Genomic DNA, 27,739 nt, shown 5'->3' with positions numbered 1-27,739 from the left:
TCTAGGCAGAAACGCAAAAAGATCTCAATTAAATATAAATACTACATTTCAAAATTTCGCTTCTATTTTTTTTTTTTAATTTTGAACAACGTACAGCCGTTCTGTATGTATTTTTAAACCAAACACCTCTTTATTCGTTGTTTTTTTTTTCGGACAGAGCTTTTTTTTTTTGCAATTTGTTAAATACTTGCATTCAACAAAAATATTTTTCTTTTGCTTTCAGAAAATAGTACGCTTTTGAAACTTGGTTTGTTTTCTTAGTTATTAACTACATATAACCGTAGGGTATGCATTTTTCGACCGAACGCCTTTTTATTTTTGCTTTGAAATCTGAATATTTTCTAATATTTTCACTACTTGCAATGAGCCAAATTAAAAAAAAATATATTTTTTTCGGTTTTAAGAAAAATATAGTTTTACTCGTTTTTCGTGTGTGTGTTGTAGACTACCCAATAAAGGGACACTGACAGGGTATTTATGCTCGCCAAAGTTTTTCTTGTTCATTCGAGAAGCCGGTATCCGGCACTATTTTTAAACATTTCATCCTCATCGTATTCCCCATCTCTCACCCCTCATCTTCTCCACAAATGACGTAAGGTCAAGGTGGTGGAAAAATCATTAAAATACGTCTTAAACAAACAAATTGTACATGACATATGAGAGCCCAACCACCCGGAACCCAATCTGCGGCTTGAAATTCGCTCTCTTTCCGCCCGAAACACGCTGATCGAAAACTGGCCGGTTTGAGACGCGCTAACTCCCTTCTCCGTGGTCACGCGCCGTTCTCTATGGTTTAGACACACACCCACCCAGTATGATCAAAGTCGTGGTTCATCAAGTACATACACTCAATATTAAAAACAAAACACACAAAAAAAACATGATACCTATTTTTTGTGGCTTCTAACAAACTGCGAATACGTTGTCGAAAGAAAAAGAAATAAAGTTGGACACAGAACCGGATGCAGTGTGTGCATACTCTGCCTAACTCTAAACATGGCGTCGTATTGCGGAAGTCGCGGGCTGGACGAGGGCGGCGGACGACGGGCGTGAGACTTCAGAACTGTTGTTCGCCTCATCGGGCAATTCGTCTAGCTTCGAAAGAGAAATATTTTACCGATTAAAACAATTAGGATTTATTCCGTACGACAGGCCCGACCACCAAGCTGATTCGCACCGAGACGTCGCCGAGTTGTCGCCCCTTCTCCTGGCTGAAGACATTGCTCGCCTTACAAACAAGAAGTGGCAAGAGCTTGAAAAACACGCAAACGTTAAGCACGAAGTGCTTGAATTTTTTTTTGTTTTTCATGCATCGTTCAACGTGCGCGTTTTTTGATTAACTTGGCACAAAAAAAAACCACGCTGCTGGGTGTAGCCACGTGACTTCCGGTAACTTTCTACTCACTAAATTGCTTCTTCCTCACCAGTTCGGTTTTGGTTTCGGTTTCGAACAATTGCGTTTTTGACTTTATTAAAAAAGAAACACGTGACGCTGTAGCGAAATATTTCTCGGGTAGTCTTCTGACACCCTAATGAATCGCCTGACAAAAAAATAAAAACAAATTTTTCTGGGGCTGCCAGTGTTGCTTGAAGCGCACTGCTCATACATCATACGAAGGACAGTCTGCAAACAGAATTGAACGCAAGCCACCGCGAGATCCGTGCTTCGAATGCCGCGGGGCAATGAGTTCAAGGCGAAACTTGGCATTCGGCATTCGAACCACGGATATTGTGGTCACTCATGTTTGCAGACTGTCTTTTGTATGATGTATGAGGAGTGTAACCCCGGCTTAACTGTTGAGATACATATTTCTAGACCGACCATGTTTTTGATATTTTAACATAATATTTTCCTATATGTTTGAAATTGTTCATTTATCTTAAGACGCATATTAACAATTTTTTTTATCAAAATATATTTCTGATATATTTCGTATCTTTTACTATTAACACAAGTTTCAAGTCTTCAGATGGTAGCGTGCTTTTAAGATAGAGGTTAATTTTTATGACTTGTTCAACGCACCCACCCTTAAAAACACTTGGAAATGCGTAACAAAACACACGAAATAATTTAGAATAATATTATGACCTACAAAAAAAAAGGGTAACTTATTTTTGAAATTTTGTTTCAAACGTTTCTTAAAAAAAGTCGTGTCTTCTACCCCTTGGTACTTGTTTGCCGGAAAATTCAATGTGTCGCAAGAAAAAATAGTTATTGCAAAAATATATAGGAAAAGGTACTTCTGCATTACCAATAACAAATTAAGTTTTTTTTAGACCAAGTCTTTGAGGGTCAAATTTAGGCCTGGATCGTTTGGCTTCTGGTGGCGAATTACAAAGTCAGACCGATGGTGGTAAGAATTATAAATTCCAGCAAACAAAATGAAAAGAAGTTACCCCTGCCTGCGAACTGGCAATGTTGTTGATCTCGCAGGGGTCGCTGGCCAGGTCGAACAAGTACGGCGGATCCAAGGACACGAAGTTCTTGGGCACTTTGTTGCCGCAGTCGAGCGTCGCCTTCTCCCGCCACTGGTCGGGAAACTGGAGGTCTCCCTTGTTGCGAACGTCCCTCAGAACCCTGGCCGCTGTGGACTGGACCATGAGGAGGTCCAGGTCGTCATAGGGACGCGAGCCCCCTGTGGTCAGAAATCGCGGATCGTACTGCCCGTCGTTGGTTCTACCGAGGACCAGCTTGTAGTTGGTGTAACGAAGAGCCGAATTGTTGTTGATCGGATCGATGTTGTACAGGATCTCATAGCGCGGTGACGCGTATCCGAGGGACAAGGGCGCCCACATATCTGTGCCGTCCAGCTTTCCCAGCGACAGGGGATCTTCTCCTGTGAGTGAACAAGGGACCATTCTCGGAAATCGGCGGGTGAGGAGGTTCTGCTATGAAAGCACGCGGGCACGTGCTCAAGCCTGCGCAAGCGAACCCTAGGCCACGGTGTAAGATATATGCAGTTGAGGATCTCAAATCACGGCTAACGCGGCGACGCTAACGACCAGATTAAGTCCTCTTGGCGTGCGCCCGTGTAGCCTTAGCCAACACCGTCTACGCAGTCCAGACGGGGGAACTGAGGGGAAAAAAAGTTTCTCATCCCCATGGCAACTGGCCGCGTGCTTTTTCCGCTCGTGGCGCCTGCTCTGACATTGACGGACGCTGGCTTGAACACAGCGCCAGAGATCTCTCCGCTTCAACATGCTCATAAAAATTGCCACCGGTGAGGCACGAAACCAGAGTCAATGACGAAGCAGTGTCTGCGCAACACGGGTAGCGCAAGTGCCAAGTTCTGCATCACGTAGCCCACACAAAAAACTACCTTAAAAACCAGCATATCTTCCATAGAGAGGCATAGGAAACCTGGCACGCGACAGGTTGCCATCAGCTACACATTGAGGAGCCATATCTGGTGGCGTCGCTTGCAACCAGGAGAAAGGGAGGACTTCATCTGGCAGTTGCGACGCCCACTGTGTCCACGCTTATGCACATATCCGACTCCGTGCCCTCGACCAGAGAAGATAAATGCTGCTAGCCGCAGTGACCTATACTCCATTTCAAACATGTCTGCAGTTAAGACATTCTGCGTGATTCAGCAGAATGCTTCTGGTATACGAAAATTAACGAAGTGGAGCGCGCTGGTTAGTAACCGGGATAAAAGGGTATTGGTCGGATCAAAGGCACTTTCCAACGCCAAGCGCTCGCGCCCATGCCTTTGTCAGCGCTGTATATGTTTATGAGATGCAGTATACATTGGGATCCCCCAAAGTACTTGTTGTGCTTATTGTGGCCTATCGTTTTGCCCCCAAATTCGATCAAAGACGTTTTTTTCTCCCTTTTCCTGCTTCGCCGCATTGTTTGATCCTCGGAATTCTCGAACCGTGTGTTCGACCAGGGGGCGCCACTTTTTTTTTTCTATAAGGTGAATTGGGTTAGTATTGATTACATCGCGTATTGAAGACGACTTTATTTTCGCGGCCTCGAATAGTTCGAGAATATTTTGCGAAGTGCGAGTTCGGGGAATTTTTTAGCGGGCACAAAATCTCGGGATAGGGAGGGGTAGGCTACGAAATCGATGCCAAATGGGGTTATTTTCGCGTGAATAATTTCTCGCGGTATATTTCGAGTCGCAAAACTCGCGAAAATAAGGTCCTTGGGAAGATGGACTAGTTTATAGAGTGTTGATATTGTCAGAGAAGTGGCAGATGTTAGGCTCCAACATAATTTTAAAACAAAACCTTGGGTATTGTAATATTTTAGGGTGGAAAAATAATAATAAAAAATCTAATCAACCAAATTTCTTTGGTTTAAACCAGATTTATTTTATTTCAATCATACTTATTTTATTTAAATCACATTAATTTCATTTAAATCACCGTAACTCAAAAGTAATGATTATTTAATACAATTGGTATTTTTAAAGGTAGGAATAAAGCTCAGCGCTTTGATTGCTCAAAAGACCTCTGATTTTTGCTCGTGTTCAGCTTGATTTAAATATTTCTTTCTCGATAATTATTTGATTTAAATAAAAACAAATGCACGCAGAAAGAAAGCACCAACCGATAGAAGTATGGTAAATAAAAGTATAACTGTCGCCATTATTCTTTCGGGAAAGGTTTGATTTTAATCATCATGATAAAACAACTCTTACTTAAATAAACATGGGAATCTCGATTTTTAACTGACCTTTATTTTTATTCTCCACCCTCGTTTCGTAAAACCTAATTGTACATCACATATTTTTAGCGTGCGTTAAAAAATATATATTCCGAGAGTAGAGCCACAGCTGTCCCTCCGAACAAACAATCACTCATTCCGGCAATTTGCGTCCGAAAATTAAAATTTGATATCGCCACGTGCAGGCGTCGACTTTTCCGGTCGATTTTAGAGCGAACCGCCGGAATCGACGACGCCCTATTTTTTGTTTTGCTATAGATATTTTTCGCATTTACCCATTATACGAGCAGAGCGTCTCTTCGCAGACATGCCGCTAATTCATCACAAAAAAAAAAGGTGTGTGGGCTTTGTTTGAGGGATGTGTCTTTGTGGCACGGCGACCCCGTTCCGTTGGTCAGACCAAAAACGGTCTTTATACGTGCTCGGAACAGGCCTATATGTATGAAGCAAACGCGCTTCTCGAGGCCTGTCTGCAGTGAGTACGATACAGTTCTGTCACATACACGTCTGTAGCGAACCACGCACGTCTTCCGTAAGATGGCTGAGCAGCGCGACTACTACGGCTCGTGAGAAAAGCGATTAATTCCCGCTTGACCGACACCTTTCCAGGCGATAAATTGCGGCGACAGCCGAGGCGCCACAGTCCGGCGCACACAGTTGCCTGCCGCGTTTAAATTTCGCGGATTTGCGTCCCGCTAGGTTAGCGGACGAGGTTCACACGAGACACAGTGCCGTCAGGGGGCCCTAATCTACGCGGCCGGACCAAGCGGGGCCAATCGACACCCGGACATCACACTGCCCGGCTGCGATTGGCTGCAGCTCCGGATCGCTGACCAATCGCGGCGGGCGGCGATCTCCCGCGGTCCCTCGGTCGTCACGTGACACTCTGGCGTCACGAAACGATGTGAGGTCACGTGACACAATGACATCGCTGGACACCGTGACGTCACGCGACCCTAAAGTACCCCCCCCCCCCTTCGAATTTAGCGGAGTGAAAATTTACCGTTAAATTTAGGGGCGAAATTGCGACGTCGGGTTCGGTGACGCCACGTCTCACTGTGACGCAATGGTGTCACGTAAAAAAAAAAAAAACTAATTTTTCCCCCGCTAAGCTTACATGCCACAGAGCGCGGGATCCCCTGCGAAAACCTCGCCCATAGAGCTGTGTCGGCTTAAAACTGTGCGTAGCGCAACTTCGTCTGCTAATTTTTGCAGGGGTTGTGGTGACGTGAGAACGCCGAGCTCTGACTAGCTCTGATGGAAGGGTAGGGGGTAGACCTCAAAGCAAGCTGCCTTGAGGTCTGCCCACTATCCTTCGACCAGAACCAATCAAAGCTGGGCGTTCTGACGTCACCACAGTCCCTACAAAAGAAGCAGACGAACTTGCGCTCCACATAAGGTGCCTTGGAAAGTGTCTCCGACTGGTGAGTTTATCCCCTCCAGAAAAGTGGTCCCTCGATTCCTGCCCGATGACGCTTCAGAAATGTCGCGCTGTCGCCGGCAACGATCCTAGCGGTGTCGCAGTGGCCGAAGCGAATGCGGCGCAAGTTCGCTCCCCAGCTTGACAGTCGACGGAAGATTCGGCTGTCGGTAGTTGGGACGCTGGAACGTCAGCGACGCTCTCGTGCCAGCCCGTACCTTGTACGCGGATTTCTAGCGCCAACCGCGAGGATCGCGACATCCCGCAGCATGACACTCAGGATCAGCGCTCAGGATGGATGAATGGATGGATGTTACTGGCAATAGACATTGTAACGAGCGGTAACTTGCGCCACCTAGCCTAAGTCTAAAAAGACAAATATGAGTCCTCCCGCCATTCTCAGCCAATTTTCTCACCCTAAATAACACCGGCTTCTGTGGCGTCATTTGCTGCTACTTTGGGATCACTCTTGATGTATGGGCGAATATAAGGCGCTACACGGAACAGTGAAACACCTGTTCCATGCTAGGTACTAAAACGAACCGGCTGCCGAGTAGAGGGTAGGAAGCCAATCGGTGACGTGCATCATCTGGTCCGAGGCGACGCCCTTGCGCTTGAGCAGGGGACTCCAGATGAAACCCGTCGCTCTGCAGCCTCCTTCCCAGAGGGTGCCCTTTCCGCCACGCAGGGGGAAGTTGAAGCCCCGATTCGATTGAAAACCTATCGGGAGCCCTCCGTTGTCGGAGCTGAGCACGATGATTGTATTCTCCAGAATGCCGGCGTCGCCCAGTGCTTGGAACACCTCCCCGATGGACTCGTCTAGAGCGTCCACCATTCCTGCGCGATCATTTTGGCCCCGTCAAACAAACTGGACGCCTGTATCTTTAACCAAACGTGTATAACAAAAAACAAACAAAGATAAATGTTTCACTTTACAGCCTATTCCACTTAAAGTGAGCAAATGTATTCTCTTACTCCCACCTTTATAAATAACGGCTGTTATCGATACACTTCTCATAGACACGGTAACTCTGGTGCCCAGGGACAGAAAAGTGATGGACTGACACGAAACTCCTAGTTTCGTGTCTGTCCGTCCCCTTCTTCGTCCCCTCGCTCCAGGGTTACCATGTGGATCCTTAACCAGCTCGTCTGCCTACTGGTTTTGCACTTCTCATAATCACTTTATGTGAAGGGTTATTTATAAATACGTGTAGCAATTCGAGGAACAACATTATGGAAACGAGAAAGGCTTGTTCAGATATTCGCGATCAATTATGAACGACTGGGTCATGAACGACCGCCAGTGACTGCTTATGGCAAGATGTTTGCTATGGTAACCGATGCCCGCGCAACTTGCCATAGTGCAGCGGAAGACGTTTTAGCTCAAATTGTCACACCCAAATGCAAATGTCTGAACTAGCGTTAAAGAGACACTGAAATGAAATTTTTGAGAAACGTATTGAGACACGTATGTATTTGTTTATTTATCCAAGAGAAAAAAAAAACATTCGCGCAATATTTAGGCCACTAGACGCCATTTATGTGAAGGTCACGGCCCGCTATAAACCCTGCCCACAGATCAGTGGCCCCACCCATCACTACTGGATTTGCTTGGCTGCTCGGCCGAACACATTCGCAAGCCTAGTTAGTGCCTCCCTGTCACGATGTCCGGTGCGTCTAGTCTGGCATCTGACACCGCCTCTAGTCGTGCGAGCACACGCGCGGCAGCCTCCCGCATCGATTGCTATTGCACTACCGTTTATGATCGTCTGCTTATACCAGCAAAACTCGACCATGTAAGCGGAGCGTCGGCGTCCACCATCGCTTGCGTTCGTCTGCTATTCGGAGCGCAAGTTCGTCTGCTTATTTTGCAGGGGTTGTGGTGACGTCAGAACACCGAACTCTGATTGGCTCTGATTGAAGGATAGTGGGTAGACCACAAAGCAAGTTGCCTTGAGGTCTACCCACTATCCTTCGATCAGAGCCAATCAGAGCCAATGACGTCACCAGAACCCCTGCCAAGGAAGCAGACAAACTTACCCTCCGCATTCCTCTCCCGCCTAAAATTGTCTGCTTGCTAGCGTTTCATGAGGCACGAGCCACAGTCCAATACAAGTGTCTCTCAGCGTTTGTTGGTGCGCGATGGAAAGCGACCTAAATTACTACAAAAATGTATCAAAATAAATATACAGTCTTTCACCTTTTTTTGCTTTTGCATAGTGTTCGCGAGCCAGGTGAATCAGCCTCATGCCGCACAATTAAAACTCGACCTAAGAATATTGGCTCCAGCAAAACCATGTACACTGCTCAAAACTTGAGTGCTACGGGCCTTCCGAATAAAAAAAACTTGTACTATCGGGGAAAAATGAAATGCGAACAGAGGAGCGCGTGGCTCGCGGTACAGGCTGCGCCGCCTGGAAGTGAACCTAGGGGCGAGGGTGCGTGGCCTACTTGGATGTGTTCACGCCCCTCGATTGGCGCTCCCCCAGCTTCGGCAGTGCGCCTCTCAGTGCGCTGAAAGCTGTCACCGCTATCTTTGCTTGCTCGGCAAGTGCGGCCAGCTTCTTTGCACCGCACGCGCTGAGCCAGCTAAGATAGCGGTGATAGCTTTCAGCGCACTAAGAGGCGCACTGCTGAAGCTTGGGGAGCGCAGAGGGAGGGGCGTGAACACGTCGGAGTAGGCCATGCACCCTCGCTCCTAGGCTCACTTCCAGGCGGCGCAGCCTGTACCGCGAGCCACGCGCTCCTCTGTTCGCATTTCATTTTTCCCCGATAGTACACCCGACTGCTTCCAGCGAAGTGGCTCGCAAATTCTTCCCTGTGTAAGTTAACTCTCAGAACTAAAACCATAGGTCGCAATGACGACAGTTGCACGATTCTCAAAGTAGGGGCCGCTTTTACAACCGACACATTGATTCGGCATCAAAACGCGCAAGCGAACAAATCAACCCAGATCGAGCAAAATATTTGACGTGAGACGTTATATGCTTACGCCGGTCCCGCTATGAAAACAAGCTCCCGCACAGCGCTTCCGAAGGCGTGTACTTGCGAGAGTTGTTTTCTGCAAACAACGTCGGTTGAGACATAGCCTCGTCTATACTCACAAGGCCTGGCAGTTGGGCGACGGAGCCATAGGGTGCCCGGTTGCAGATTTGGAGCGCGAGGATCTGGTAGCACAGAGCATTTTTGGGGAACCTGGAGGTCAGCGCACAGCTTTGGCAGCGGCGAGAACCCGAAACATGCTTTTGAAACCCGACGAGAAAAGAAGCGGTAGCGCGAGGAACGCGAGGAGCACGAGCGGACATTTCATCGCTCGGGAGATGTATGTTTCGGTGTCTCGCCGCATCAGGGCGCCCGTAACGTGGCTCTCCTATCATCCGTTGTCGGCCGCTCTACCTTTTCGATTTCGGCAGCCGCTTCTCGTGGCGATCTGCCAGGAGGCTATGGTTGAGATCTTCCTCTGAACAATTCGGTTAACGCGAAAGAACTGGCACTGATAACTACAGACGAACTCAAGGAGTTACGCGGTGTGATAAAATGCAGTGCTCGCTGCAGACGCCGGCAGCCATGTTTGTTATCGTTTTGAAACCGAAGCGGAAAAGGCAATTTCACGATGTTTGTGAAGACCATAATGACTATCTCCACTTTAAAGAAAGCCGCGCGTCTACTTTCTCGCACAACACTCGGAGAGCCAGTCACCGCAGCTCATGGAGGCTGCTCAACAAAAAAGGATTCCGAAACATATGTTTAGACCAAAAAACGCAGTCTGAGTTGTGACATTAAGCAATGCAAGCGTTACGTTTGGCATTGCTTAAAGAGATGCTGAACCAAAAATTTTGGGTGGAATTTCTTCGTCGCAATGGCATACATAGCATGTTCTTTCACACCTTTCAACCTGGCTCAGCTGGGGAAATCCCTTACACTGTCATTTTCGTGATTGCTGTTTTATCAGGAATCGCTTAAAGTGCCGGGAATTCACAACGACCACAACAAATATTTCGCTCAGAGAAAGCGGGGTTGTTTATAGCATTTTTTAGCGTTTCTATCCTAATGTGAGCGCCTTTGAAGCTCTATGATAATGATATTATTGTAAGAAATTTCTTCAGCTTAGAAAGGTAGAAGCAAATACCGTTGAGAATAATACAGGAAACTCCGGTCTAAAATGGGAGACGGAAGTAGAAAGCGATCCTGGCGGTGTGGAGTGGACAACTCGCCACTTTCCCCGGAAATGAATATAGTGGGTCTGACTCACTAGAGAAATTGAAAGTCTACAAAATATTCCCATTTTTTGATGGAGCATAGGCAGCATAAGCTCGTGATATTGGACCTCTTGGTATTTTGATGTCAAAATGCAGTGTGTTGTATAGACCAGTCAGGACTTGTACGGCGATTTTGTACAATCTAAATAATTATTAACCTTTTCTGAGCTTGTTGATTTATTTGTTTTACTCCTACCGAAACCTGTCTTATTAGATGCCCTTGGCTCCAAGTGACCATAATTGACAATAGGCATCAATTTTTTATGAGACCGACTTGAAATGACTCCAAGTGACTAGAAGGGATTAATATTGGTAATTATGTGATTTTTTTGTGTGCTTACTCTTATGAACGGCTTCAAGTAGCTTTAGTTGGCTAATAGCATCTTCTTTGACCATATTGACCTTAAACGACTGCCAATAGCTATTGATGAGATAATTGACAATTACCCATTTCGGCGTTGGTGAATGCACATGGTTTCAACTGGCTATTATTGGCTATCAGCCTCCACTTTTATATATATTTGATAGATATGGCTACAAATATTAATGAGTAATGAAAACTGAGCTATTTCTGTTTATAAACTGGAATGACTTCAGGTGGCTATTGTTGCGATTAGAATTGGCTCAATGGCTACTAATGGATGTTAGTCAGTATAATAGCAATTACCTGCTGCCTGGGTGTTTATGAATGAGAATGGCTTCAAGTGGTTATTATTGGCTATATGCAGCTATTTCCGAATATATTGGCTGCAAATGGCTACAAACTGCTATTAGTACATAACTATTGCTTGATTATAATTATAATTAAAAAATAGCGCAAGGGCGACGGAGAGAAGAACGAGAGACAGGAAAGAGCGCTATTATATATTATTTTATAACTATTGCTTGAGCTATTTTTATATTTACGAAATGGAATGGCGTCAAGTGGATAATGTTGGCTATTTGTAATTATTTTGACCAGATTGAATTGAAAAGGCTGCTGATGTATACTGATGAGATCATTAAACAATTACGTGCTATTTTGGTACCTAAAAATGAGTATGGCTTCAAGCGGCTATTATTGGCTTATGAATCAAATTTTAGATAAATTTGATTGAAATGGCTCCAAATGGCTATTAGTGACTAGTGTTGATATTTATGGGTGTTTTAGTGTTTACTAACTGGAACGACTTTAAGGGGCTATTGTTGGCTATTAGCATCTGTTTCTGACCACATTGGCTTCAAATGGCTAGCAATGGCTATTTGTAAGTATAATTGACAATTATGGGCTATTTCAGTGTTTATGGATGAAAATGGCCACAAGTGGCTATTACTGGCTATAAACATTTATTTTTATTGCAATGGCTTAATTTGGCTACAAATGGCTATTAATGACTACTGTTGATAGTTATGAGTGATTTTTGTGTTCACCAACTGGACTGGCTTTAAGTGGCTATTGTTGGCTCTTATCATCTATTTCTGACCAGATTGGCTTCAAATGGCTAGCAATCGCTATTAGTAAGTATAATTGACAATTATGTGCTATTTCAGTATTTTTGGATGAAACTGGCTACTAGTGGCTATTACTGGCTATAAGCATTTAGATTGGCTTAAAATTGCTGGCTAGTAGTGACCCGTGTGGATATTTATCAACAGGTTTTATGTTTACTAACTGGAATGGCTTTTAGTGGCTATTGTTGGCTCTTATCTATTTCTGACCAGATTGGCTTCAAGTGGCCAGCAATGGCAACTAGTGAGTATAATCGACAATTATGTGCTATTTCAGTATTTTTGTGTGAAACTGGCTACAAGTGGCTATTACTGGCTATAAGCAATTAGATTGGCTTAAAATTGCTACAAATGGCTAGTAGTGACTAGTGTTCATACTTATAAGCAGGTTTTATGTTTACTAACTGGAATGGCTTTTAGTGGCTATTGTTGGCCCTTATCATCTATTTCTGACCAGATTGGCTTCAAATGGGTAGCAATGGCAATTAGTGAGTATAATTGACAATTATGTGCTATTTCAGTATTTTTGGATGAAACTGGCTACAAGTGGCTATTACTGGCTATAAGCATTTAGATTGGCTTAAAATTGCTACAAATGGCTAGTAGTGACTAGTGTTGATATTTATAAGCAGGTTTTATGTTTACTAACAAGAATGGCTTTTAGTGGCTATTGTTGGCTATTAGCATCCATTTCTGGCCAGATTTGCCTCAAATGGCTTGCAATGGCTATTAGAGAGTATAAATGACAATTGTGTGCTATTTCAGTATTTTTGGATGAAACTGGCTACAAGTGGCTATTACTGGCTATAAGCATTTAGACTGGCTTAAATTGCTACAAATGGCTAGTAGTGACTAGTGTTCATATTTATAAGCAGGTTTTATGTTTACTTACTGGAATGGCTTTTACTGGCTATTGTTGGCTCTTGTCATCTATTTCTGACCAGATTGGCTTCAAATGGCTAGCAATGGCTATTAGTAAGTAGAATTGACAATTATGTGCTATTTCAGTATTTTTGGATGAAACTGGCAACTAGTGGCTATTACTGGCTATAAGCATTTAGATTGGCTTAACATTGCTACAAATGGCTAGTAGTGACCCGTGTGGACATTTATCAGCAGGTTTTATGTTTACTAACTGGAATGGCTTTTAGTGGCTATTGTTGGCTCTTATCTATTTCTGACCAGATTGGCTTCAAGTGGCTAGCAATGGCAATTAGTGAGTATAATCGACAATTATGTGCTATTTCAGTATTTTTAGATGAAACTGGCTACAAGTGGCTATTACTGGCTATAAGCAATTAGGTTGGCTTAAAATTGCTACAAATGGCTAGTAGTGACTAGTGTTCATACTTATAAGCAGGTTTTATGTTTACTAACTGGAATGGCTTTTAGTGGCTATTGTTGGCCCTTATCATCTATTTCTGACCAGATTGGCTTCAAATGGGTAGCAATGGCAATTAGTGAGTATAATTGACAATTATGTGCTATTTCAGTATTTTGGATGAAACTGGCTACAAGTGGCTATTACTGGCTATAAGCATTTAGATTGGCTTGAAATTGCTACAAATGGCTAGTAGTGACTAGTGTTGATATTTATAAGCAGGTTTTATGTTTACTAACAAGAATGGCTTTTAGTGGCTATTGTTGGCTATTAGCATCCATTTCTGGCCAGATTTGCCTCAAATGGCTTGCAATGGCTATTAGAGAGTATAATTCACAATTGTGTGCTATTTCAGTATTTTTAGATGAAACTGGCTACAAGTGGCTATTACTGGCTATAAGCATTTAGATTGGCTTAAATTGCTACAAATGGCTAGTAGTGACTAGTGTTCATATTTATAAGCAGGTTTTATGAAATTTACTTATTGGAATGGCTTTTAGTGGCTATTGTTGGCTCTTGTCATCTATTTCTGACCAGATTGGCTTCAAAAGGCCAGCAATGGCTATTAGTAAGTAGAATTGACAATTATGTGCTATTTCAGTATTTTTGGATGAAACTGGTAACAAGTGGCTATTACTGGCTATAAGCATTTAGATTGGCTTAAAATTACTACAAATGGCTACTAGTGACTCGTGTTGATATTTATCAGCAGGTTTTATGTTTACTAACTGGAATGGCTTTTAGTGGCTATTGTTGACTCTTATCTATTTCTGACCAGATTGGCTTCAAATGGCTAGCAATGGCAATTAGTGAGTATAATTGACAATTATGTGCTATTTCAGTATTTTTGGATGAAACTGGCTACTAGTGGCTATTACTGGCTATAAGCATTTAGATTGGCTTAAAATTGCTACAAATGGCTAGTCGTCACTAGTGTTCATATTTATAAGCAGGTTTTATGTTTACTAACTGGAATGGCTTTTAGTGGCTATTCTTGGCTATTGACATCCATTTCTGGCCAGATTTGCTTCAAATGGCTTGCAATGGCTATTAGAGAGTATAATTGACAATTATGTGCTATTTCAGTGTTTATGGACGAAACTGGCTTCAAGTGGCTACTATTGAGTATAAGCATTTATTATTTATCGAATTGGCTGGAAATAGCTACAAATGGCTATTAGAGGCTAGTCTTGATAGCTATGAGCAATTTTAGTGTTAACTAACCGGACTTGCTTTTAGTAGCTGTTGTTGTCTAATATCATTCATTTTTAACCAGATTTGCTTCAATGGGCAAGCAATGGTTATAGCATGTATAATTGTGGATATTTATGAATAGCCATTCATAGCCATTCAATGGATAATTAAGAATAGCCATGCATAGCCATTCAATAGATATTCACGAATAGCCATTCATAGCCATTTGAAGCCGTTCTGGTAAAAAATAGATGGTAATAGCCAGAACTAGCCACATGAAGCCATTTCAGTTTGTAGACAAATAGCTGCTAATTATAAATACTAGTCACTTTAAGCCATTTGTAGCCAATTCAAGCCACCCAGGCCAGGAACAGATGATTATAGCCAATAATAGCCAATCCAAGCCAACCAAGTCAAGAGTTGATGCCTATAGCCAATAATATCCAGTTGAAGTCATTCGAATCTATATAGACTCCAATTGCATAAATTGTAAATAATAGTTGCTGATAGCCATGTATAGCTATTTTAAGCCAATCTAACAAATATACATGCTAACAGCCAATAATAGCCATTTGAAGTCATTTTCAGTCATAATCACTGAAATAGCATAGAATTGTCAACTATATCCACTAATAGCCATTCATAGCCATTTGAAGCCAGTCTGGTAAAAAATATATGGTAATAGCCAAAACTAGCCACATGAAGCCATTTCAGTTCGTAGACAAAGAAATAGTTGCTAATTATAAATACTAGCCACATTAAGCCATTTGTAGCCAATTCAAGCCACCCAGGTCAGGAACAGATAATTATAGCCAATCCAAGCCAACCAAGTCAAGAATTAATGCCTACAGCCAATAATATCCAGTTGAAGTCATTCGAATCTATATAGACTCCCATTGCATAAATTGTAAATAATAGTTGCTGATAGCCATGTATAGCCATTTTAAGCCAATCTAACAAAAATACATGCTAATAGCCAATAATAGCCATTTGAAGTCATATTCAGTCATAATCACTGAAAAAGCATAGAATTGTCAACCAGATCCACGAATAGCCATTCATAGCCATTTGAAGCCAGTCTGGTAAAAAATATATTGTGATAGCCAAAACTAGCCACATGAAGCCATTTCAGTTTGTAGACAAAGAAATAGCTGCTAATTATAAATACTAGTCACTTTAAGCCATTTGTAGCCAATTCAAGCCACCCAAGTCAGGAACAGATGATTATAGCCAATAATAGCCAATCAAAGCCAGCCAGGTCAAGAATAGATGCCTATAGCCAATACTATCCAGTTGAAGTCATCCAAATCTATACACACTTCATGCATAAATTGCCAATAATAGTCGCTGATACACATGTATACCCATTTCAAGCCAATTTGGCCAAGAACTGCCCATAGCCAATAATTGTAGACAGTTGAATCCATTCATATTCAAAACATCATGAATACTATGTCACTAAATGTCACTAATGTTCATTCTGAAGCGATTTAAGGTGATACTGTTAATATGTTAAGCAATTGCTAACAATAGCCACTTAAAGCCATTTTCATTCATAAGTATAGAATAGCAGAATATTGCGACCAATAAGCACTAATAGTCATTTTTTGGCAATTCGAGCCAAACAGGTCAATAACAGATGCGTGTAGCCAATAATAGCCATTGGAAGTCAACTCAGCCTGCATAAAATCAAATAAGTCGAAATAGTCGCTGATCATCATTGATAGTCACTAGAAATCACTTGGACCCTAAATCTGTCATATAATTTATAAACATTATAATATAGCCAATAATAGCCATATGAAGCCAAATCAGTCTGCACACAATCAGGTAAGTCGAAATAGTGACTAGTAGCCATTGAAAGTCTCTAGAATTCATTTGGACCCCGAATCTGCCGTATAAATAAAAAAATATGATTGTATAGCCAATAGTAGCCATTGGAAGCCAACTCAGCCCGCACACAATTAAATAACTCAAAATTCTGACCAATAGTCATTTATAGTCAGTATAAGTCATTTGAACTCCGAATCTGCCATATAATTTATAAATATAATCATATAGTCAATAATACCCATATGAAGCCAACTCAGTCTTCACACAATCAAATAGCTCGAAATAGGGACTGATAATCATGGACAATCACTAGAAGTCATATGGACCCTAAATCTGCCATATAATTCTAAATATGAATGTATAGCCAATATAGCCATTGGAAGCCAACTCAGTCTGCACACAACAAATAAGTTGAAAAAGTGACCGTTAGTCACGGAAGTAATTTGGACCCCAAATCTGCCATATAATTTAGACACATGATCACGTAGCCGATAATAGCCATATGAAGCCAGCTCAGTCTGCACACAATGAAAGAACTCAAAATATTGGCCAAAAGTCATTAAAAGTAACTAGAATTCATTTGAACTACATATCTATCATGTCAAATTTTGATCAAAAAGCCAAAATTAGCCATTTAAAGCCACCTCAGGCGGCGCGCAATCAAATAACTCAAAACAGTTACAAATAGTCATTGGAACGAAATCCGTCATATAATTAGGAAATGAAATCAAATATCAAATAACAGTCATTCAAATCCAATCTGAGACATAACATTACAAATATCACGATGGTCACTAATGGTCAATAAAGTCTATCACAAATGGAACTACCTAATAAACAGCTGCTTGGTCTATATGCCCCGAAATGGCTTAGGATATTGGCCCAGAGCCATTGATAGTTCTTGGAAGGCAATCTAGTTTATACTCGTTCAAATAACTCAGAAATATAATCCAATAGTAATTGCAGCCATTAGAGGCTAACCAGGCCCCCAAAACGACAGGTAAAACTGAACCGGACACTATTTCTACTTCCTTATAAATACTGGCTCTTCGTTAAACAGCCAGTGTAGCATTAACTGGCTGTAATTACTACGTCGTGTAGCATTTCCAGGCTGATTGGAAGTGAATCTCATACGATTTAAAATAATTATAATTGAATTGCTGTGCTTTATTTCTAACTGCAAAGAGCCAGTCACTACAGCTAGTAACAGCCATAGCCTTTAGAGTGGTCCATAAACTGTCAATTTACTAGAAAGTCACTAATTGCCAATAGGTCATTTGTACCAGGTGTAATAAATAGGTCTATATAATCTAAATACTTCGTGCTAATATGAAGCGCACCTCATTATCAGAAATACCGTGTATCAGCTTTTGCTCAATTGAAATCGGCACACCGATTTGCCATATATTCATAATTCATGATAGTGTGAAGAGAAAAAATAGTGTAGTGAATGACTGTTCTCCTTTTAATTTCGAGCGAGTAGTTTACCATCCCACACCGAGAGATGGCAGCACTTCTGTGTCTCCCGACAACCCCATGTATTTTGGCTCGAGTTTTCACTATTGGTAGTCAATGGTATTTGGTAGAAGGGTGGATGGCATGCCTAGTATCAAAAACTCTGACATTGACGAGAAATTTTAAAAGTTATGCGACAGGTCTTTGGACCACGACATTCAGGATGATTCCGGATTACACTCGAAAGTGTGTAAGCATCGAATTGGTCGAAATTACCGATTACTACGGAATCGAAGAAACACCGTTCCCATGATTCCTCGAGTGCGGGCCGGGGCGTTTGGGGGATCTAGCAAATTGTCTATTAAAAGAATGTATACTTTCACAAATCAAGAAAGAAAAGCTAATTAACAAATTTTTGCTTAATCATTTGACCTATCGTAACGATTAGCCCCCTTTATTATCTCCACTTGGCCGTATGTGTATGAACATAGCAACCTCTATACTGACAAAGTCTGGCAGATCGCCACGAGAAGTGGCCGCCGAAATTGAAAAGGTAGAGCGGCAGACAACGAATGAAGGCCTGTCCAAACAGGCTACTACAAAAATCGTCAGGCCACACGACTCCTGCAAAAATCTTCAAAGTTGAAGCGTCCGGTAGTCGTCGGTCGAATGTCTGTTTGGACACCGGCCAAGCCAAATTCACGACTTTCCTCCTCGCCTCCTCCGCTTCTCTTTGACGTCGGTGCTCGTCCGACTTGACATCACACGCCACCTGCCGATGGTGTGCCTGATGCCTGTCTATCTCCCGCGGCTCACGAAATCGCCGACCTTGCTACCGCCATCACCTCGGCAGGAAGGCCAAAAAGGTCCGGCTTCGGGTGGATTTGGGAGATTCCTGTGTCGAAGCGCGCGTCTCGGCCGCCCCGGCTCAGCTTTCTTTGAAAAAATCCACGTTCGTAGCTCGAAAAAAGAAAGTGCAGTGCGCAACAGTGAGATTTTTAGTTGTATGTAGAAACACTGAGAACTAAGAATATATCCTTTATTTTATTAAGCTCCAAACCAACCAGGTTTGTTTATCTATACGAGGTACGTTGCGAACAAGAGCCGCGGGAATCCGATCCAATGCACAGAAGTGCTGGAAGATGACACGACCTTGGTAAAGCGAACTAGAGAAGGGGTAGTGAGATCAGGCGCCGAGGCGCGCCATGCATTGCTGTGAAATGGCGCGTGCGAAAAGGTCCCGGATGTACGCGGTGGCCCTGCGGACGTAGTGGCTGTAGGATCCGACCGCTTCCGAGCGTTCCGAAGACCCTGGGCGAGGAGAGCTGGCTTGCGTTTTTGGCAGCTAGACGTGGCCCCCATTCTGAACCGCTCTTTACCCCGTGTTACCCGTGGGCCGTGTCTGCTGTCGTTTATGGTCACTGAAGAGCCATGCCGAATCGACTTCGACAACGCCACTGCTTCGCTCTGGTGTGCCAGAGCGGCTATCAGTGGCGGAAAGGAGAGCAGCCGTCGCTGTTCTCCGTACCTAGGGAGGACGAGCAAAGAAAAGTTTGGGAACGGAACTTGCATCGCCAGGATAAGCTCCTGGCCGAAGCGTGTTCGGTGTGTGAGCTTCATTTTGAGCCACCGTTTATAACGCGAGACTTCGTTCACATTATAAACGACGACGAGGTGCGCATTCCGCGTGGAAAGCCGCAGCTCTTGCCGGGCGTTGTGCCGACGTTGCTTCCGAATGCTCCGAGCTACCAATCAAAGAAAGCGTCGCAGCCAAGGCCCACGAGAAAACGAAAAAACGCCGATGCTTCCTCAGTTGCCGTTAAAAAAAGGCCAAACACTGCCTGTCCAAATGTCTGCAGCAGCAATGGCAGCACCACACCGGCTGCAGCCGATACCGGGGCGTTTGATGGTGCCTGTGTGTCCGAAGAATACCCCACGCTGCGTGTCCTCTCCGAGTACTGGAGCCGTCACCGAATTCCGAGGCTCAGTGGTTTCGTGTGTTGTAAACTTAAAATGTGTGCCAATGAAGTTTTATCCTAGACAGTAGTGATTTTTTCACGAGACAGCATGCCTGGTGTTGTATACACTGTTCATTTTTGTGGCCGCATGGCTGAAGGAGGACCCGTCGTCAGCAGCGAGGAAGTGGAGCTTCTTCTCCGAGACGTCGACTCCTATCGTCTCTGTGGAGGTGCCGTGCCGATGAAAAATAGGTCCAGCGAACAATTCCGGTAAAATGTAAACACATTGGAACCTATAGTGAGATCCCACCGCGTCACGAAAATTAGAACCCGCGAATTATTTCGAAACTTTAGCTTCGACCTAAATCACGAAATATTGAGCCCGCGAAAAATAAGTCGTTTACAGTATTGTGTTTTTGCTGAGTTTAACTAATAAAAAGTGTATTCATGTATAAATAAGAGGGTTTGCTGTCACACGAGTTATTTTTGTCTAGCAGTATTTGCCCAACAAATTTCTTTAAAATTGGCTTAACGAGACACATAATGGTAAATCAATAAAGGAGATTAAACCTGAGGGCTAGCTATGCACGGTTTCAATACTAGGTATAAAAGGAATGCCCTGTTAAAACGATTGCATGCCGTTCTTGAGGCTTGAGCCGTGATTGTTTAAATGTCTATAGGAAACATCAATATGCCCCTGTCTCAATATTACAACTAGAAATTTATGCGCGCGACTGAAGGACTTCTTTACCATTAAATAGCTTCACCCTGTTTCTAATGAGAGACTCCTAACCAACCCACCCGCCATAAAGAAAAAAAAGATTGCACGAACATTTTGGTTTTGAAACGCCGCCCAGGAAATTGAACTCGCTGTGTTCGCCTTCCAGGTCGCGCATTGCTGCTTCGTACGCCGCGCAAAGCGAACTCGGCCAGACGAATTGCGTCAATTTTTTGTCGCGGATTCCTTCTATGTGGTTCGGACCTAAACCGGTAGACATTACGAGCCGAAAAGCTCCAACAAATAGTGTTTATTCGCGCAGCAAATGCGATGCGAGCCGTCCTGGCCACCCGTTTCATTCAGCCCATGCATTCGCGGCGCCCTCTCGAGCCGTCGACACGAAGTGTGGCCGTCATCAGCGCGCGCTGAGCTCACTACCCCTCCTCTAGTTCTCTTTAACCTTGGACACGACTAAAGTCACTGGATCCTGGGAAAGTAGCGCCATTGCCTTCCCTACCTGCTAGCCGGACACAAACGGGTACTAACATACAGACGACCCAAACCTAGCAAGGCGATTGGCTAATCGGTCTACGTTGCCATGGAAATCGCCATCTTGGTCCATTGAAATCTTCGAAGCTTCCAGGGGGTCGTTCTAAACGAGTCGCGCCAAGATTACCATGGAGCATCATCGTACTGGAGGCGTTCCTCGCCAATATAAGAGTCTTTGGCACTCTGTATGCAGTCAACTTATTATTCATGCCCATCTCCATGGATCTCTTACAATTATATTGTTCTTCTTGCGTATCTAAATACAGTAAACTTATTGTTCAGTGCCTCCAAGCACCGACACAGCATCTGGTGGTGGTACGACGGTGTACGCTTGTTTCACCGGTGTTTGGTTAGCATAATCTCGGTATACAAAAAACCACTCCATAAAACTATACCCGTCACCAGCGGATCTAGATCGGCTCACCAAGAACGGAGGGGCCAAGTAGAAATTGCTCATTTCTCGAACCAAGATGGCGACCACACGGGGAGCTTGGCGTTACTTTCCCAGGATCCAGTGACTTTAGACACGACCAGACACGACGCGCGCTCGCCTGGCTTGCCCCCTCACACTCGAGTCTTCCCTTTCCCGTTTTCGGGCCTTCCAAAGCGGCGGAGGCCTTGAGCGATTGACCGACAGCCAACAGAGCGTGTGAGTGGCTCTCCGGAAACACCTGATGAGCAGAGCAAGGCCGTCGTGCAGGTAGCGAGGGGGAGATTTGACGGGGAGGGGAAGTTTCCCCCCGCCAGATTTGACAGGGGGAAATTTCCCCCCACGGGCCGGAAGCGGAGCGGCGCACGATTTGCCGGAGTGGAGTGTTTTGTGGTATCCACGTCACGGGCGCCTCGCTGCGGCGAGACGCCGAAACACACTTATCCCGTGCGATGGAATGTCCGCTCGCGCTCCTCGGGTTCCTTGTGCTACCGCTTCTTTTCTCGTCGTACTTGAAAACCATGTTTCGGGTCCTCGGTACTCCAAAAGCTGTGCGCTGAAGTCCAGGTTCCGCGAGAAATGCTTTGTGGTAACAGATCCCCGCGCTAAACTAAACAGTTTTTGTTTAGCGAAAAACAGTAACAACCACCACCTTGCATATTACAGGTTTGACCACGGCCGAACTGGAAGCGCGCGCTCTCTTTCCCTTCTTACGGCCTTTGCAATTCTGGCAATCGCCACCTCACGCCGCAATTCAAGGGGGGGGGGGGGGGGGGGGGGGGGTGCGCTGTCGCCTCACCCCTGGGCTACCCTTTGCGTTTGCACAAAGCGCGTCTGACAGTGTATCTCAACGCTGTCGCAAATTGCGGCCGAGATTTTTATAGCCTTTGACACCTGATTCGTACGTTTAGACCCTCAGCCACTATCTAATGGCGAATTCTACTGGTCGTTTTGGAGCGCGCCGGGATCGACTTTTCTGGAGTGAGCCTATTTCACTGGGCGATCGGGATTGAGACCGACATGTTTCACTGGTCGTTTTGGATTAGCTTCCGCTCCAGATCTCGATCTGGATCCGATGGCGAATTCCACTGGGTGTTTTGGAGCGCGCCGGGATCAGTTGACCAGATCCGGAATGGAGCTCACAATCCGAACGAGGTCGCGCCGGCGATGGATCCCCATGGAACATGACCACTGCTCCGGGATCTGCATTTGCCTTCATGTCATTCAACTGCCGGGGAATCCCCTTTCCGCGGCCGCCGCGGTCGTTTCGAAGACGTTTTCGCAATCGCGGTGCTAACACGTGTTCAACGCACGAGCGGCAGGAATGGCTCAAGATTGCGGGAATGCCCGTAGCGCGGCCCAAAACCTTCTCTCCTCCTTCCTGGAAAACGAACCGGCTGTCGAGCCAAGGGGTAAAGGCCCTGTCACACTGAGGGGACAGTTGGACAACTCTATCCGGCAACACGGGGAAGTCGTGTTGCCGGCGACCCTGTCACATCGCGGCAACAACAACAGTCGGGCAACATGATGCTGCCGCCCGGCAACAGTGTTGCCCGATTTGTTGTCTGACGACCCTGTCACACCGCGCTGACGGCGAGGACAACACGGGGAACACTCCGCCATCTTGATTGTTTACCTTCGTTCGTGTGCGGCGCGGAATCGCTGGAAATGTGACTCTACAAAGTGCTAGTGCGTTCGAAGGGCCGGGAATTACCACGGTACGACATCAACCATTGGCTGTAATTAGAAAACTTGACACGGGAGTATTTTCCGCTCCTTATTTTATCGAGATGTTCTTCATTCGCTGACAAAGCAGATAGCCCTAACCGAGGAAAGTGACATCGCTGATTATTTTCGGCATTTACGCCACCGTATGAAGTATTTCTGTCCGGTTCTTTCATGCAATTCCTATTTCTACTATGAAATTGCGTTAGCACCGGCAGTACCCCAAACCGTCTTCTGTAACGTGGTGTTGAGCTGAACTGACAGTGCTTCAAAACTGCGACACCGACACCATCGGCCTTCATAACAATGGGTGGAATAAATATTTTTCAACGCTGTCTACTTGTCTACCGCCTGCTATGTGATCGATTCATTGCCCCAAAACGTCCTGGGTATTTTTGAAACAAATCAGGTGTCTGGTAGGGGCTGGTTCCAAGTTCCAAGCATCAACGTTTTCGCAATCGCGGCGCTAACACGTGTTCGACGCACGAGCGGCGGGAATGGCTCAGGAGCGTCTAGCAAAGATTGATGGAATGCCCTTAGCGCGGCAAAACCCTTCTCTTCTCTTCTCCTTCCTGGAAAACGAACCGGCTGTCGAGCCAAGGGGTAAGCAAGCGGCCATTACCATTTCTTCTGGGGCGAGATCAGGCGAGATGCCCGCGAGAAAGGAAGTCACGTGCGTGCGCCGAGGGCTGACCTGGCTGGCTTCCGGTTGAATCCGCCAAAATCGGGGGAGCGACTTTTCTCGGATCCAGATCGAGATCTGGAGCGGGAGCTAATCCAAAACGACCTGTGGAACACGTTCGTCTCGATCCCGATCGCCCAGTGAAATAGGCTCGCTCCGGAAAAGTGGATCCGGCGCGCTCCAAAACGACCCGTGGAATTCGCCACGAGAAAAGTCACAGTGCTGGGACAATAAAGTTGTATTCTTCTTCCTCTCCCACGATTTTGGTAGGTTTAACCGGAAGCCAGCCGGGCCAGCCCTCGGCGCACACACGTGACTTCTTTTCTCGTGGGGCATCTCGTCTCAGAAGAAGAAGAAGCACGTCGCGGGCTGGGCTCCTAGATTGTCTCGACATCAGAAGAATTTGTAATGGCCGCTTGCTTGCCCATTGGCTCGACAGCCGGTTCGTTTTCCAGGAAGGAGAAGAGAAAGTATTTGCCGCGCAACGGGCATTCCGGCAATCTTTGCTAGAAGCGCCTGAGCCATTCCTGCCACTCGTGCGTCGAACACGTGTTAGCGCCGCGTAGCGAAAACGTCTTCGAAATGACCGCGGCGGCCGCGAAAAGGGGATTCCCGGGCAGTTGAATGACAGGAAGGCATCCGCCGATCCCGGAGCAGTGGTCATGTTCCACTGGGGATCCGTAGGCGGCGCGACCCCGTTCGGATCTTGTGCTCCAATCCGGATCTGGTCGACTGATCCCGGCGCGCTCCAAAACGCCCAGTGGAATTCGCCATAATACGCTTCTGATGAGCCCAAAACTGTGAATATTTGACGCACATCTCCGACGGGAGTATAAAGTAGTAAGTAGAGACAGCGAATGCAATTGCAGAAAAACTATACCCGTCTTTACCTCCAGGACTTCTGTTGCAACTCAAGAACAGAGGAGACGGACACTTCTACGTGGAGGAACTTTAAATGATAAATAATTCGTACAGTCTCTTGAAATGTAAGCAGGCCCAATCTATCTATTGCCGTGGTCTTCATCATCATTTCATAGGCCTCACATGAAGTCGGTCAGCTGCTCTAGACGAGAGTGTAGTAGTCTGTACAATTTTCGCACAGTGCATATTACAGCCTAAAGTGCTTTCTCGAGGGCTTGTGCACATATCCAGCTGATTTTTTGTTTCTGTCCGTGACCGTCTTTGCATGGTTAATCGGAAGTATTCTGAGGAACCGTTGAAAAAACAACAACTTACGGAGCTCGAACACCAGCGCAAAGCAGCTCGAAGGGACTCTCCGAGCGGGGAAAAGTGGGGTTAGAGTGCCTTCATACACACGCGCGCTTTTGCTTGAGTGGTGACATCTCAGCCATTTTTCCGCCCAATCGTTTTTTTTATGCATTTTGAAGTGCACGCAATACGGTGTCACTCAGCTCGAGCGCGTAGCTTTGGCTAATGCATAGACGCCATTTTACAGCCCAAGTCTAGAACCGAGTGCGCGAGAGCGTCACGAGCTGTCACATTCAGGTCAACAATGGATGTCTTCACCCTGAGACAGACAGACATGCAGGCACCCTAAAGGTGTATCCACACGACGGACCAAATTGCTGTTTTGGTCCGCGGGCCGCGCATCACGTGATCTACGTCACCGCTTTTCGAGGTCCGCCGGCGGTCCGCGGCCCGCGCTTGTGAAAAATGCCAAGCCAGTTTTCTCGCCCGGACCTTGGCGGCGGACCGCGGCGTTTTTAGTATAATTGAAGTGCTAAGTCTGGCAACAAGCTGACTTTTGTTTGGATTGGAATCCAAATCCAAAGTCGTGTTCTTTTGGCGCCAACTGTTGAAGACGAAGACGACAAACCTTTTGTTGTGCGACGATGGCGGCATGGTGCAACGATGCAACTTTTTACTTCATTGCGCTCGTGGAGCGATTTCCCGCTCTGTGGGACAATAGATGCATGCCCTTTCCGGTTCACTTAAGTCCTCCTCGTCTTCAATAGTCAACGCCAAAGCCACCGCGGCCAAAAGTCTCTTTCGTTCAACCTCCATCTTGGCTCCTTACAAATAGCCTCAAAGCAGCTCGTTGCACGCGTTTGGCGGAGCTGTGAGGTCGAGGGTTAGACCGGCCCGTTCACTCTGTCGTCTGCTCTTTTGGTCCGCCGTGTGGATGCTCATTGCAGCCGGGCGGCCCGCGGGCCGCGCATCACGTGATCTATCGGTCCGCGGCCCGGTCCGTCGTGTGGATACACCTTAAGTGGGGTGAGGTGGTTGCGCCCGTGGCGGCAAGCAAGTGAACTACATACGGAGAAAAAATGCCATTGACTCCCGGGCAATTGCAAAAGCCGTAAGAAGAAAAAGAGAGCGCGCGCTTCCAGTCCGGCCATGGTTCGACTAAGACGCAGTAGACCCTTTTCAAAAGTGCGCTCTATCTACTATCCTCAGGACTAATTACCACAGTACTCCATTGTTCAAGCGCGTACTCCGAATGTGCATTAAAAAAGACACACAAAAAAAAAACGAAGGTTATGTTTGCATTTGGCGTAAACTCAACTCGGGTCGCGTCGAAAACTTGGACCCAATCATACACATCGTGCTCGAGAAATGCTGACTGCCACTGTTGCTTGATGAAAGGTTTGAAGAAGGGTCTATTCACAAGTCTAACAGCAATTGCCGCTGCCATACATCTCAATGGCGGTTTCCACGTGCATATGCCTTCAAAGGAGGCACCGTGCCTCGGCACATTCCAAGCATATAAACGCATCTTTTTTGCGCGTTAAAAGAGCGCCTCGCGGGAACAGTTGTCACGAAGCAACATTATCGCCCTGCAACAACGTGGCCATAAAACAAAAAGAAAAAAAAACATGAAAAAGACAGTTGAGGTAACCATATTAACAGCGTTGGCAACACTGGTTTTGCAGTGACCGTATATCCATATCCATATCCATATCCATAGGCACCCCAAAGGGTGGCAGGCGTATAAGCAAAGCGCACCTGAGGGCACCCTACCCTTGATAATATGGTGTTCCAACGAACCTCCTCACTGAAGCTAAGAGCAACCTTTTTACAGCAGGAAAGAAACAAATCTGTTTTGTGTAAGGCCACGGCCACACTGCTTACAAATCCTACACAAAAGACAGTCTGCGCACAGATTCGAAGGCGAGTCACCGCGAGATCCGTGATTCGAAGGCCGCATGGCAAAGGGTTCAAGGAGAAAACTTCGAACCACGGATAATGCGCTGACTCCTGTCTGCAGACTGCCCCTTTGTGTGATACAGTGCGGCAGAGGGACTGCCGCACTCAAAGTAATAATAAAATATTTAAAAGGAAAAAGAAACCTGATCTTTTTTTTACGTCGTCAATCCTATTCTCCCAAAAAAAGAAAAACAAATAAACAAACAAGCAAACCAACAAACGTGCTTTTTGTTGTGTTTTTTTTTTTTTGTCAAATATGAAAGTTAATACCTCAGCGTTTCTGCACTATATGGGAACCTTTCTTTAAATGTTAGTTTTCCCTTTATACCCTAGGGTTTTGGCAGACAGCCATTGACCTCGTGCTTTTCTTTTTTTTTTTTTTGGTCTGGGTCTTTTGAGACGTTTTATTGTATTAAGAAAATATATTGGCAGCCCAAACTCGTCTAGTAGGAATCAAATTGACCCTCTTGGGAGGAACGCCACTCACCCGCATATATCGTCCGGTTCCTTTCCCCGATGTACGGGAACTTTTTGATATTCTCTTGGGGTGCTTGAAGAAGGTCCTGATCACTTCCGCAGTGGGGGGCTTGGTGCGCCAGGTACAAGAAGAAGGGCTGGAAAGACAAGATGCAGCAAAACACGCCGTACCATGAAACAAATCGGGCAATAATCAAGCAATCAATCAATAAATGCGTTGTTTATGATTCCACTATTCAAATCTTGTCCCGGTATATTGAGTTCGAGAGTATTTATAGGCCCTTTTCAGCAGTCCATTATTCTAATATCGGCGGCCGCCATATTTTG

At 45.3% G+C, this 27,739-nt stretch overlaps 1 protein-coding gene across 1 annotated transcript in view; it reads right to left on the bottom strand.

Moving 5' to 3' along the window:
• Nucleotides 1-2,361: 2,361 nt before the first annotated feature.
• The window catches only part of LOC120836837 (arylsulfatase B-like), an 84,294-nt gene continuing 58,916 nt past the window's right edge, over nucleotides 2,362-27,739 (bottom strand). Inside the window, exons 6-8 of the mRNA XM_040205919.1 lie at nucleotides 27,423-27,549; nucleotides 6,639-6,932; nucleotides 2,362-2,837 (exon numbers count right to left, since the gene is read on the bottom strand). Coding sequence (XP_040061853.1) covers nucleotides 2,362-2,837; nucleotides 6,639-6,932; nucleotides 27,423-27,549 — 897 coding nt within the window. The remainder of the gene's footprint in view (nucleotides 2,838-6,638; nucleotides 6,933-27,422; nucleotides 27,550-27,739) is intronic.

The sequence above is a fragment of the Ixodes scapularis genome, unplaced genomic scaffold (assembly GCF_016920785.2).
Source record: "Ixodes scapularis isolate PalLabHiFi unplaced genomic scaffold, ASM1692078v2 PGA_scaffold11__112_contigs__length_91849675, whole genome shotgun sequence".
In the NCBI taxonomy this organism is placed as follows: Eukaryota; Metazoa; Arthropoda; class Arachnida; order Ixodida; family Ixodidae; genus Ixodes; species Ixodes scapularis.
The sequence above is the reverse complement of the archived record's forward strand: the minus strand, read 5'-3'. Positions and strand labels throughout refer to the sequence as shown.